The sequence below is a fragment of the Balaenoptera borealis genome (assembly GCF_965194805.1).
Source record: "Balaenoptera borealis genome assembly, chromosome: 11".
Lineage (NCBI taxonomy): Eukaryota > Metazoa > Chordata > Mammalia > Artiodactyla > Balaenopteridae > Balaenoptera > Balaenoptera borealis.
In genome coordinates, this window is record NC_138868.1 from 79,523,604 (window position 1) to 79,539,233 (window position 15,630).

A 15,630-nucleotide genomic window follows, 5' to 3' on the forward strand; every position below is an offset into this window, starting at 1 on the left:
ATATCGGAGTCTGAGCTGATCAGGAAAAATATTAGGAAATATAGTTTCCCAATAGCTCAAGCATAAAAGGGTAACATATGAAAATTATGATCTCCTTCTCTGATAAAAGAAAAAAATATATATATATATAAAATCTAAGAAACCAATATTTTTCTAACATTTAATCAAAGTAGGTAGTAGTTCTTAGGGGTCTTTGTATGAGGAACACTGGAAAATGTAATGAATTTTAACATTTTTTGCCATGTTTTTAAAGAGATAAAAATATTGAAATTGTTATATATGTCTATACTTATTTTTTGTTCATTGTTTTGCTTTTATTGAAGTATAGTTGATTTATAATATATTAGTTTCAGGTGTACATCATAGTGATTCAATATATTTATAGATTATACTTTATTTAAAGTTATTGAAAATGATGGCTGTATTTTCCTGTGCTGTACAATATATCCTTGTTGCTTATCTAGTTTATACATAGTAGTTTGTATCTCTTAATTCCATACCCCTGTCTTGCCTCTCCCCCATTCCCTCTTCCCACTGGTAACCACTAGTTTGTTCTCTACATCTGTGAGTCTGTTTTGTTATATAGATTCATTTGTTTTATTTTTTAGATTCTGCATATAAATGATGACATAGAGTATTTGACTTTCTCTGTCTGGCTTATTTCACTAAGTATAATACTCTCTAGGTCCATCCATGTTATTGCAAATGACAGAATCTCGTTCTTTTTGTGGCTGAGTAATATTCCATTATGCATTGCTTCCATATCCTGGCTATTGTAAATAATGCTGCTATGAACATTGGGGAGCAAGTAGCTTTTCAAATTAGTGTCTTCACTTTCACCAGATGTATATCGAGGAGTGAAAGTAGTTTTATTTTTAGTTGTTTGAGGAACCTTCATGCTGTTTTCCATAGTGACTGCACCAATTTACATTCCCACCAACAGTGTATGAGGGTTCCCTTTTCTCCACATCCTCTCCAACATTTGTTATTTGTAGACTTTTCGGTGATAGCCATTCTGACAGGTGTGAGGTGATACTTCATTGTGGATTTGATGTGCATTTCTCTACTAATTCTAAAGTGATGTTGAGCATCTTTTCATATTCCTGTTGGCCATCCATATGTCTTCTTTGGAAAAATATCTGTGCAGGTCTTCAGCTTGGGTTTTTTTTTTTTTTTTTTTTTTGGTTGGGTTTTTTGTTTTTGCTGTTGAGTTGTATGAGCTATTTATATATTTTAGATATTAACCCCTTATTCGTCATATGATTTACAAGTATTTTCTCCCATTCATGAGGTTGTCTTTTCATTTTGTTGATGGTTTCCTTTGCTGTGCAAAAGCTTTTAAGTTTAATTGGATTCCATTTGTTTATTTTTGCTCTTATTTCCTTTGCTTTAGGAGACAAAGCCAAAAAAATACTGCAATGATTTATGTCAAAGAGTGTTATGCCAATGTTTTCTTCTAGGAGTTTCCAGTCCTACATTTAGGTCTTTAATCCATTTTGGTTTTCAATCTTACATTTAGGTCTTTAATCCATTTTGATTTTCAGTCTTACATTTAGGTCTTTAATCCATTTTGATTTTATTTTTGTATACGGTGTTAGAGAATGTTCTAATTTCATTCTTTTACATGTAGCAGTCCAGTTTTCCCAGCACCACTTATGGAAGAGACTGTCTTTTCTCCATCGTACATTCTTGCCTCTTTTGAAGTAGGTTAATAGACCATAAGTGCATGGATTTATTTCTGGGCTCTCTATTCTGTTCCATTGTTCTATGTGTTTGTTTTTGTGCCAGTACCACTCTGTTTTGTTGTATATGTCTATACTTCTTAATTCTGTAATTATACTTGGAAAATCTAATATTAACAGGATTACATCTGTTCACTATTACAGTACTGAACATCTTTGTATGTTCAGTCATTCAAGCTTTTTTTTTTCAAAACTATTTAAATATTAAACATTTCAAGTGAACCATTTGCTAATACTGGATTATAGTTCAGTGAGCATCTATTCATTTTTTTTTCAACTCTCCTATTTGCTAGGTCACTTTTATTCTCACACTCAGTGTAACCAGAGTTGACAATTGTGGAGGGCATCTTGCCCTCCATTAGCATATCCAGAACTCTCCAGCAAAACTCTCAGTAAAAACTCTATTCCCATGAACAGAGTTAGAACCTCTACTGTTCCTCCAAGATAACTTTGTTTACTGTATGCAGTATATGACCATCTACCTTGCAAACTGACAAAGATGCCAGTGTCAATCATATATTACCATAGTAAAGTTTAAATTTCTAATTTTTAGATAATAAATTTAAACTGGAATTTTAATATGTTCTTCCTGTGCAGCAGTGATTTATTCTGGTGCTCTACCACCACCTTTAGAGGTCACTGCTCTAAACTATAAACCCCTCAAAAACAGAGATTTTGTTCAATTCTTTATTGTAACTGTGCCATGCACAGTACATAAAAGAGAAGCTCAATAGAAGTTTGCCAACTGAATGAAAGAAACAGGGTTTTCTGTGATGTTTGAAGGTAACTTGGAAGTTTACAGTGGGTATATACTGTCTACTAAACATGTGTAAATTTTGACATTGTCCTGGCATTTGTTTAAGATTCTACTGTTACAAGAAGAAAACAAATTGTTGAAAATAAGCACAGAAGTCTTTTAGAGCAAAAAAGACAAAACCCTGGATCTGTAGGACAGAAGTACAGTGAGCAGATGAATGTAAGTAGAGTGTTAGTAAAGATCTTTATTCAATAGAGAAAAATTGCTTGGAAAACAGAATATTCTTACAGGATTGTGCTTTTCCTGTAAACTGTGCACCACAACATAAATGATATAGCCAAAGCCATTGTGAAGCAGCCCAGACTCTATTCTAGGGGCTTACTGCACTAAGTACTAATACACTATATTCTAGTTAGCCTAAATGATCAGTTACTAATGAATATTTTAAACTAACTTTAAGAAATCACATTATTTTACTTGTTATTATTTATACTCAACTCTGGGAAAACTGAGGTTATTAGCAACAAAGTTATTTAAATATACATTAAAAAATGAAAAAAAAGAAAAGTAAATTAGAGCCATGGAAACAGGAAGCAAGTATGCTTATCATGAAGACTAATATAGTTCCGTGTGTTTAAATATCCTGTTGGTATCTAAGCTTCCTGGAAGACATGGCAAGAAGGAAAATAAGGTGTTGCATAGTTGTCAGGGGTTATCAATAATGATTTCGTATGAGGTATACTGTATTAAAAGGCATTTTCCATTGAGAATCCTCTATAGGGGACCTTGAAGTTCATAATAGATATATCCCTATTAACAGTCAACAACAAATAAATAAGGAGTTTCATGTGCTGTTTGAAATAGAGATCTTCAATAAAGGTCAAAATCATAATAATGTTGATTTAAAAATTACTGGATGTAATTCTGTGAGAGCTAAGTAAATGTGACCTAAATATGACATTTTCTAGAGGTCTAGCATGATCCAAGGGTTGAATTTAAAATATTAAAAAATCTTGGGGACTTTCCTGGTGGCACAGTGGTTAGGAATCCACCTGCCAATGCAGGGGACACGGGTTCAAGCCCTGGTCTGGGAAGATCTCACATGCCGCAGAGCAACTCAGCCTGTGCGCCACAACTACTGAGCCTGAGCTCTAGAGCCTGCGAGCCACAACTACTGAGGCTGCGTGCTGCAACTACTGAAGCCCGCACACCTAGATCCCATGCTGTGCAACAAGAGAATCCACTGCAATAAGAAGCCCACTCACCGCAATGAAGAGAAGCCCCAGCTCGACGCAACTAGAGAAAACCTGCATGCAACAATGAAGACCCAATGCAGCCATAAATAAATAAATAAATAAATAAATAAATAAATAAATAAAATTTACAAATATTAAAAAATCTAGATGGATGAGTGAATAGCATTTCACTTGAAGTTTCTACCTTAAATACCACTTCTGATTTTTAATAGAACTGGAAATAGAGTGTTTTATGAAGAATTTATACTCCACGTCAAAGGTTGAGGGTCCTATTATTTGTATACTGTAGAAACTATTGATTTTTATATGGATGATTATTAATATGAAGAATTATCAACAATGATTTCATTTTATCAGCAAAACAAGTCATTTAGTTTTTTATTTATGTAATTATAGTTGTCTCATTACCAATATATTTTTACTGTTTAATAACAAACTTAATTACAAACATAACTTACTGATTACAAATAGAATAATGCCTAAGTCCTTCCTTTTTAATTTCCATGTTGTCCACATCAAACATCTCAAAATCTATAAAGTGAACAAATTTTATCTTTATTTTTTCTTTATTTTTATTAATATATATTAAATTTAAAAGTAATGTGTAGTTGTTATAACAAAAATTGAACAAATTAAATTTTAAATGCCATTATTAGTGCCCTTTCTAAATTCATCTTTATTTTTCTGTGTCTTATTCTGTTCTTCTGTGTCTTGCTCCTTTGCATACTATCTTGCTGTCTTTAGAGTCCATTTCTATTCTTTCCAGAAGCTTCACTTCCACTTTCACATAATACACATCTTCCACTCACACACCACTTATACATCTACCAAAGTCTTGTTAGCTTTAAAATAGGTCAGTGTTCCTGAATCAAAACAAAGTTTTGAAGTTTATTTTTTTTCATCCTTGTTGTTTTGTTTTGATATTTGGTTTTGGGTTGGGTTTGATTTTGTTTTTACTCAAGAGCTTAAACAAGCATTCAGTTACTATAGCACCGGCCCTGTCACCTTGTATTAGGAAATATATTTTATCACAATGGATTTTTTCCCAGACACTACTTCTACGTGGAGAGAATCTAAAAGAGGTCAGTGAAAGACGGGTAAAGCACAATTGCCACTTTGTGCCAGGGTCTCAGTCCAGGTTGTCTCAAGTCTATAATGGAGTTTAGGCAAGGCTATGAGAGCTATCGAAGCAGAGCTGTTGAAGAAACCTGCATCGGTTACTCTTCAAATTAGACTGAACAAAAGCTAGGTATAGTCATAGCCAGGCAATTTTATCTAAGAGAAACAGTCATTTCTTAAGAGTGGAACAGAATGGGGGTAAAGAATCAAAGTAGACCATATCCAAGGAAGGAGAGTTGGTATCACTCAGAGTGTTGAATGGGAGTGCTAATTGCCAGTGCTCTGATATTTTTCATTTCCCAGTACTGTGCAACATCGAAGCAGCTATTTCTGTTTTAAGTTCTGTCATCTAAGACACTTACCTGTCCTTGGCATTAGACATAATCAGAGACTTTTGGCTACTATCAATAATTGTGACTTACCCTTACAAGGATAAACCAGCCTTAAGGTAATTTTTTACCTTTCCTTTAGTTAGCACTTCTGATTGCCACCCAACTTACTTCCTTCTTTCAAATGTCCAAGACAATATTGCAATCTGAAAATTTAGCAAAATCTACATAAAACATTTTTCTAATCTTTAGGCATCATAGAAAGGTCTTATTCCAGTAATTCTTGATTTATGCTCCAAAAAAAAAAGAAAATATATATTATATGAACAGTGACAGCTGAAAATATAAACAGCAAGTAAAAGTCTGTTAAGTCAATATATCATTAATTTTAAATATGGAATTATATTCTGATTCAATATTCTATTTTTATAGAATTTTGGACAAAGTGTCCAGCTAAGTTCAAGTGAGCCAAAACAAACCACAAGGGCTACTTCTAATATTGAAGAAGGTATGTTTTAGTTTAAACATTTTCCTCTTAGGTTTGTTCCCAATGATTTCTTTTTTGTTGTTCTTATACATATTTTCCCAAGTACTTAAATGTTACATGACTGTTAAACTACCATTTGGGGACCTGTGTTCTCCTCACCCTGCACATTTAGATTGTTGGCAGTTTTTTAATTTATTCTAAATAGTAATGTACTGAACATCTATCTACATCGTTTTTTCAGACTTTTCAATTATTTCCATATTTAGACTCCCAGAATTAAAATTACAGTACTTGGCATTAATTGGCACCCAATTAATATTTGTTGAATGAAACTCTGCATTAAATGGGTACTGGATCAAAGGAAATAAACATTGTTAGAGGTTTTTATACATATTCCTATAGCATTTTCCTGAAAAGTATTATCATTCAAAATTCTTCTGGGGTGTATGCCAACTTGAGGTAGAATCACTTCTATTATTTACTTATAAGACAGACAAAGAAATGGTATATAATTAGTTTTTATTTGTACATCTTTTATTAATAATAGGCTTAATTGTTTATGTATATTTATTTTGGTGAATTATTTCTTCATATTCTTTTTCCCTGTAAATATTGGAGTTTTAGTATTTTCTTAATCATTTCTGCGAACTCTAAATATCAAGGATTCTGATCCTTATGTTAGTTACAAATGTTTTTACCACCTTACTATGTGCATTTTATTCCACTTATGTTTTATTTTTACATATAGAAGTCTTACTTTACATTTTTTCATTCAATAAATAATTATTGAGAGCCAATTTCCTGCCTGCAACTAAATATTTTGGATATACAATAATTAACAAAACATACAAAAGTCTTGGCCTTCAGAATTTAAAATCTATTAGGTAAGACTGACCTTAAATAAACATGTTTTTAGTCTTTTCTTAGTGATTTGTCCATTACTCAAAGAAATTTCCCAATGCAGAAAATTAGAAATGTTTCTTTTCCTCTAGATTATTTTAATGGTTTGATTCATTAAATTTAATTCTTTAATGTCTTTGGAATTTGTTTAAATAGATGATGTGAAGTGATAGTCCAAATTGATTATTTTATAAACAACAAACTAATTTATTGAGTCATCTTTCCCTTCTCTCACGTCTTTGATACTTCTTCGATCATATGTTCTTTTATTGAATTTGGTCAGTTTCTAGGCTTTCAGGTCTGTTCAGCTGATCATCTAATTTTCTAAAATTTCCATAAGTTCCTTTTCTCTTACTCTTATTTATAACTCATCATAATTGCTATTATAAAGACAATCTACTTCACCTTCTCCTTGAACTACCAATGAATAACAAAAGCAAAACAGAAATAATCTACATATACATAATGTATTTTTTTCCTTAGTTCAGGTAACACTATAGAAATTACCTCACTGCCATCATTTTGAGTATTTTTTTTAAATTAGAGATGGGAAAACGCTAGCTATAGAAGATCCTGGTAAATAAAATGCAAAGTAACAAAAGATTTACTAGGTTTCTGTTTGTGAAATGAATACATACGGACATATGTCAGTTAAGTATGTATAAGGGCTAATCCCAAAGACAAAAAGGGATCAAAGAATAGTTAATGTAAAGTTTCTATAGTTTCAGGCAGTACTTCTGAATTTTTGATGGCTGAAAACCTAGTGAAAGCTTCAGTGCCTGAGGATGAAATTCTAACTGTCATGAATAGCAAGCAGCTACAGAAATCAAATCTGACTTTAAATAAAACCCAGCAATTTAACATCTGTGCACTATCAGCTGAAGAACAAAAGATCCTACAGTCCCTTAATCATCTCAATGCAAGATTACACTGTAAGTATGGAAGAACACCTTTTGTAAGAAATGTTGAATTTTATACTTAGACAATTTTAATTTAAAATTTAATTTAAAAATTGAAAATAAAAATACAAAATGTATCCAGATTATCACCTACTTGAATCAAGTATATAACAAAAATTTATTTGAATATACCATACTATTTCAGGTATACTGTACTCATTTCATTTATGCTGATGCCAATTTGATTGACAGGCTTAACAGTCTTTTGGGAATGTATGAATAGACTTCATTTCAGCAGTGTGACAGGCTATCTGTACTGACCATCCATCAAAAACAACCATAAATTCAGGATTAAGTACTTTAAAAATCGTAAATATAGCAATGAGCTATAAGAAATTCTTAAGACCAGGAAGTAAATATAAATAAGAACCTAGAATGATAAGGAGAGTGCTGCTGCTAGCTTTTCTCTTAGAACATTTAACCCACAGAGTGAAATTGAGCTTTGCTTTTCATGGCCTCACAGAAAAATGGGAACAGAAGACAAAATCCATGGCCTACTTAAGATGAGTAGTCTTGTAGAAGATCCTCCTACCCTGAAGTTGGGCCTCCCAAAGAGCTACGTCTTATACAGACTTACACTGCCAGAGAAACAGAGAGAGGGGTAAAAAAAAAAAAAGCTTACATAACTTAAGTTTCAGTATTAAGCAGATGAGGGGAGAAGACATGCAAGCTTTTTTCACCTCTCTGTATGTCTGTGTAGGATGTAACTCTTTAAGAGGTTTTGTCAACAGCAGTCTCTTACTAAAGGAAATTCTAAAGAATGTACTTCAGCAAACCAAAAGTAATCTCAGATGGACAGTCTGAGAGGGTAAATTTGAACATTGTATAAAACAATAAATGTAATTTAAAAGTAGTATGTTGTTCAAAGAGAAAACAATTTAAATACCTATCAAAAATAATACATAAATTGGAGAACATAAATGGTGTTAAAGTGTGCTAGGATTCTTGTATTATTAAGGAATTGAGTAAAGATATAGGTTAACTTTAGATGTTGGTAAATGAAGCATGTCTATGGTAATTACTAAGGTCACAACTAAAGAGTCAGAAATAGAGTATACAAATTCCAGACTCTTAGAGAAAGAAAGTGACATGCAAAAGAAAAAAATCAAATCATACCAAATTAACACAGGAAAGGAGATAAAAATAATCATAGAAGAGATAGGACAAAAGGACACATACAAATACTATACTATAAGATGGTGTATACAAATGTATATAATAAATGTAAAAATATATGTGTATTTTCATATATACAGTATTCATATATAATGCATATATATAAATAAACGTGTATTTACTGTGTGTGTGTATATATTCCATGTCTGCCTAAAATGTAGAAAATTGGAATATAGCAATCACACACTAAGAATAAGAAAAAGCAGATAAACAACAAAAGTATAGGTTTTCTTAAACCCATTAGAGAGCTGAGGTTCCAGCACAACCAAGTAGCCTGACATCCAAGGAAAGACAGGAACTTCCAAGGAGAGACATGACATGACAATTGGCTCGCCTGTGGCTGAATATGGGAGAAAAAAATGCCAGGTTCCATACAAGCTGATATTAGGAATTATTCATAAATTTTTAGCAAATTGCTAAAGGATAGATGTGAACTATTGTGAGAACATAAAACCCCCAGGAGCCTAGACACTCTTCTTGTTCACACCACTCACAGATTCTTCTTTATGAACCTACACTGTGTGTTCATGAGAAAAAGAGGGGGCAGAACAGGAAACTAGAGAAATCCTTTCTCAGTGGTGCAGGCTTGGAAAAGGGGAGCAGCCACCACTGTAGGAATGGTATGAAGCCCCATGCAGAACCTTCTCTCCTACAGAATAAAGGTCATAAAGTACTGGGACAGAGGTGGCAAACTTCGTTGATTGCCCCCAGGGCACAAATGAAGACTTACTCTGGGTAGGGGAAAGGTAAAAGAAGTAAGCTTCTACTTCTGGAGAAGGGGGAAGAAAGAGGCATGGGCCCAGATTATTAGAGGTATCCTGCTATAGGAGGAGGGACACAAAATTGTCTTGCGCAAAACCTTCCAAAGATACAAGGCAAAGTTGACTGCCATGGGAAGGAGGAGCAGGATGACTAAGAAGGCATAGAGGACATGCCTAAGACTGAGCCTCGACCAGGACAACAGAAAAATCCCCCTACTCCCCGACCACAAGGCCAGCAAGTACCAAAACACAAGCAATAGAAATCAGCTGGAGAAAGGCAAGGGCATAGAGAGAATCTAGTGGTATTGTGTAGACACACAGGAAGGCCAAAAGCTGAAAGTAGAGCAGGAAAATTGAAGGAAAAAAACCTCCATGACTCCTGCAGAAGCACAAAATAACACTAGAGGATTTTGAAACCATTGGGGTACTGAAGGTAACCATAGCAACAATAAAACCCAAACCTAGCTCAATTCCTAAGTTGATTAACTACACACAGACACACACACACAGAGACACAGATACACACACACACACACACACACATACATACACACACCAATTGCCTAACAGAAAAGACATGCCCATTTCCAGGCACAAACACTATTTACCTCAGTATCCACTATTCTAAACAAGAAGTCCAACATTCAATCAAAACTTACAAGACACAAAGAAGCAACGAAAAAAACTCTGTCAAGGGACAAAGCAATTAACAGATTGAGACACAGAGATGACCCAGATGTTGGAACTCTCAGATAGGTAATTTTAAATAACTATGACTAATATGTTAAAGGTTATAGTGGAAAACGTGGACAACATGGGAAAGAGTCTACAAACATGGACAGATACAGAATTTCAGCAGAGAGGTGGAACCCATACAAAAGACTCAAATAGAAATGTGAGAGGGCTTCCCTGGTGGCGCAGTGGTTGAGAGTCTGCCTGCCAATGCGGGGGACACGGGTTCGAGCCCTAGTCTGGGAGGATCCCACGTGCCGCAGAGCAACTGGGCCCGTGAGCCACAATTGCTGAGCCTGCGCGTCTGGAGCCTGTGCTCCGCAACAAGAGAGGCCGCGATGGTGAGAGGCCTGCACACCGCAATGAAGAGTGGTCCCCACTTGCCGCAACTAGAGAAAGCCCTCGCACAGAAACGAAGACCCAACACAGCCATAAATAAATAAATTAAAAAAAAAAAAAAAAGAAATACAACCAAATTAATTTTTAAAAAAAGAAATGTGAGAAATAAGAACACAGTAACAGAAATGAATAATGTATTCTATGGGCTTGTCAGATTCAACAGAGATGAGGAAAGAATCAATGAATTTGAGGATAGGTGAGAGAAAATTTCCATGAAACATCAAGAGAAAAAACAAAAAGGTTGAGGGAAAATACAAGAACAGAGGATCTAAGAAGTGTGGGACAATATAAATCAGTCTCACAAATTTGTGACTGGGATCCCAAAGTGAGAAATTGCAGCCTTTTTTGCTGGGAGAAGGAGCTACTGATTGGGTTTAGGTAAAGCCCCTTTCACATGAGGTGAGAACATGTTCTTGGGTCCCAGGTAACTATGAAGAACTTCTGGGGTCATTTTGAGACTTCATATTGTAACAATTGGATACCAAATAGAAAGAAATTAAATTGAACCCCTACCAAATAACATATATAAAAGTCAGTTACGAGGTGACTAAAGATTAAATGTGAAAGAAAATATATAAAGCTTTTAGGAGATAATAAAAGAAAGTATTTTCTAGCCTCAGGGTAAGGAAGGATTTCTTAAGTAGAGTACAAGGATCAAAATCCATAGAGGAGAAAAATAATAAATTTGACTATATTAAAATTACAAACTTTTCTTCATATCAAAACATCATTAAACTAATGAAAAAACAGGCCACAAAATAAGAGAATATATTTATAATACATAGGAAAAAGACTCTTGTCCAAAACATATAAAGAACTCCTACAAATCAATAAGGGAAAAGGCAACTTAGTAGAAAAATGGGGGGGGCGGGGGAAGACTTGAACAGGAACTTCACAACAAAGGAAATGAAAATGACAATAAACGTTGATAGATATTCAACATTATTAGTAATGCAAAATAAAACAATGCGATATAGTTATATACACATCAGAAATACATGACTTTATTATTATTATTTTTTGGTCACCACGTGGCATGTGGGATCTTAGTTCTCCAACCAGGGATCGAACCCGTGCCTCCTGCACTGGAAGCATGGAGTCTTAACCACTGGACTGCTAGGGAAGAAGTCCCAAGACATGACTTTAAAAGCCTGGCAATGCTAAGGGTTGGCAAAGACATACAGCTATTAGAGCTCTCTTATAATGCTGGTAGGAATGTAAACTGAGGCAATCTTTTAGGAAATTTTTTGCCACCACCTAATAAATTGAACATGAACATACCCTACAATCCAGCAATTTTACTTCTAGACGCATACCTAGAGAAAACCCTGCACATGTGTATCAGGAGACATGTATAAGTATATAGAGATCATCATTGTTACAAAATCCAAAAATTAAAAGTATGTAAATGTGGTATATTCATGTGCTGGAATACTAATCAGCAAGGAAAATGAATAAACTACAGCTACACACAACATCATGGATGAATCCAAATAACATATAATTTTGAGCAAAATAAGACAAATCACAGGAGAATAAAGACAGTACAATACTATTTATGTAAAACTCAGAAACATACAAAACTAAACAATGTTGTTTGGGGGATATACACATATGTATTAAACCTATAAAGAAACAAAGTCAGTTTAGAGAGTTACCTCTGTGGAGAAGGGAAGGGAGTACAATCCGCAGGGCAGTGTTGAGGTAGGGAGGTCCAGGATGCCTCCGAAGTGGTGATAATGTTCAAATGTCTTAGCCTAAGTGGTTACACAAGACATTAGCTTTATTATTACTAATTAAAATATGCATATATGTTTTATATACTCTGTGTTAATTTCAAAATTAAAATGTTTAAATAATATATTAATAAAAGGCAGGGTGCTAAAACACAAAGCAATACAGAACTAAAGCTATAAGTTTAAGATGTAAAATTATGAAGATAAAGAGTAAAAACCTCAAGTCAGTTTTTTTGGAGGGTTCTTTTTTTCCATTAGATATTTCCACGTATCTTAAATGCTTCATGTAAAAGATTCTGCCTGAATTTTTTTCTTTTGCCCAGACCCTTGTTATTATATGGACAAAAGCCAAAACATTAAAAAGGCAAGAGCTCATCAAATTACTAAACTTTTTTGTGCCTCAGTAGTTAAATAAACATCTCCTCCTTTTTCCTGAGATGCTCCAAGAAAGAAATTCACTTTTGGTTTAAAAAGAAGAAAGAAAAATTTTAAAGAAAAGATAACCTAGCATTTGAACAAAGATTGGTTTAGAATAGTAAAAGTACTAGGAATGCCTTTTTAGCAACATAAATTTTATGTAATTGTTTTTAATCAAATTAACTCTATTTTGTCACCTAATATAAGTATAAAGACTGTTTCTGGGGACTATAGGAGAAAAAGTCTCTTACTCGATTTTGAATATTTTGACATATCAGAATTTAATATTTGATTCTTTAGTCATTCTTCTCTTTCAATATACATAACTAAATTATTTGTATATCATGGTATAATTATTTCAGATGTACAAGAAACCATTTGCAAAAATCCATCTTTAGTCATTCTTCTCTTTCAATATACATAACTAAATTATTTGTATATCATGGTATAATTATTTCAGATGTACAAGAAACCATTTGCAAAAATCCATCCATCAAAAAGTACTTTACAAATAAGACCACTTTTAGTAAGTATTTTCAGAGCTTTTATTTTTGTTTTTTCTTGTTTTAGGAAATTTCATGAGTGTATATGTAAGAATCCTGTATTGATATTAATTTTTCTTGAGATTGGCTTTTAGGGAGTTTTTCTCCCCAATCAACTTTTAATTATAAGATGTTTTATTAGAATCAAGCAAAATATCCTCTCATTTAAAAAATCATAATATAAAGATTTCTACATTGAGAGTATTTCATCAGTCGTGGGAACAGAAACAAGCATCAGTGCACTACTCGTCAAATAATTTTAGATATGTAGCCTAATTAGAAGATTGTTAAGGAGTTTATGTTGATAATGAGCGCATCCTTGCTCATATCCCTTCCATGTCTTCAGATTTCAAAACTGGACATTACTAGTTTGAATTTTTTTTTTTTATTTATTTTTTTGTATTTATTTTTGGCTGTGTTGGGTCTTCGTTTCTGTGCGAGGGCTTTCTCTAGTTGCGGCAAGCAGGGGCCACTCTTCATCGCGGTGTGCAGGCCTCTCACCATCGCGGCCTCTCTTGTTTCGGAGCACAGGCTCCAGACGCGCAGGCTCAGTAGTTGTGGCTCATGGGCCTAGTTGCTCCGTGGCATGTGGGATCTTCCCAGACCAGGGCTCAAACCCGTGTCCCCTGAATTGACAGGCAGATTCTCAACCACTGCGCCACCAGGGAAGCCCTGAATTTTTTTTTTAAGTTTTGCCTTGACTCTGGATTCTGGCAGAGACACACATATAAATGAAAAATAGTCATTGCATTCAGGAATTTTCAGTCCAACAGGGATAAAGACAAAAATGCATAGTATAAACAAATACCTGTAATGTAAGGTAAGATAAGACTATGTGAGGCACAATCTTAGAAAATCACAAAAGGAAAAAATCATATCTGGCCAGATGTGATCAGGAGACATTCAGGTCTATGGAAAGGGCATCCTCAAATTAAGATATTATCTGTACTCTCACAATCCTCAATTTAAATGTTCAACAAAGAAATGTTATTTTAGAGAATTAATTGGATGCTTGCTCAACTGATTTTCATCATGTGCCCTCAGTTATGAAATCGTGACAGGAGAAAGTAAGTTTATGCAAATACACTTCATTTCTTGTTATTTGGTTTTACATAAATAAAGTTATACATGTCTTATTTATGTTTCATATTTCTGCTATGCTCTGGGTATAGCAGTGAATAATAGTAAGTAAGAAAGAGGCTGTCCCTGCTCTCATGCAGTTTATTATTTACCTCTGAGCACATGGTTCTCAGAAGTGACCTTTCCGGTGTGGCATTTTTAATGCTATGATTTTTAGATGGAACCCTTGGCAAAGGTCACTTCGATTCCTGATATATTTTTTCATGGTTACTTTTTACAGCCTAGCTGTGTTTTTTGCTTAATTTTTCATCTCCACCAATTCAGCAATTTAAGTAATTTTTGCAGTGTTAATTTTTCTGGGTCTGAATTTTGATTGTGGCAATTTTTTGTCATTTATGATATTTATGATGCTTACTTCACTTAAGTGAGATAATACCTACAGTGACTGAGATCACTCTTCTACACACTTCAACTCAAGTTGAAAACAGTTTACTAAACACAAACGACTGAGCATGAATTGTAAATACTACTCAACAGGAAGGGAAAGTTACCTAATCAGCAAATTGCTGGCTTGTGCACATTGGTGCACTGTGTCATGTTGCTAGACTATCTACTAACTGAAAAGTTAATGGTGTGGATTAGGGTCTGGTAGGATTAAAATCATTTTTATCTCATATCTTTTTCATTCTTTTTGACAGGTGGTAACCATTAGCTTTCTTAGTCTCTTTATCTCCAACATGTTACTCTTCCGTATTTTAACATCACTAACATAGGTCAGCAACCTTCTTTTTTTTCAGGGAAAATGGTATAAATTCACAGAATTATTAACTCCATGTTTAAGCAGCTGGCATCAAAATTACTTCATCCCCCTCCTCCATCAATACTGCTTCATTTGCCATATTCTGCATAGGGATTTGAACATTTTATTCTTGTTTGCCCTTTTGTCTGCTATTTTTATTTTATGTTACTTTACTCTTCACTTAGATTCACCAGTTGTTGACATTTTGCCATGCTTGGTTTATCTGATAGAGGGATGGATGGATGGATGGATGAAAGAGTAGAATAAAATACATAGAATAGGATAGGATAGGATAAGACATACTTAACACACACACAAACATACATTTTAATGAACTGTTTAAAACTAAATAACAGACATGATGATGCTTCCCCTCTAAATACTTCAGCATACATCTTGTCCTAAGAACAGATATTCCCCTACATAACCACAATACCAT

At 34.0% G+C, this 15,630-nt stretch overlaps 1 protein-coding gene across 1 annotated transcript in view; it reads left to right on the top strand.

Annotated features, from left to right (window-relative positions):
• The window catches only part of CEP126 (centrosomal protein 126), a 126,187-nt gene that overhangs the window by 96,931 nt on the left and 13,626 nt on the right, over positions 1 to 15,630 (top strand). Inside the window, 5 exon segments of the mRNA XM_082340062.1 lie at positions 2,606 to 2,718; positions 5,636 to 5,711; positions 7,313 to 7,522; positions 13,231 to 13,265; positions 13,267 to 13,296. Of these exon segments, the coding sequence (XP_082196188.1) occupies positions 2,606 to 2,718; positions 5,636 to 5,711; positions 7,313 to 7,522; positions 13,231 to 13,265; positions 13,267 to 13,296 (464 nt within the window).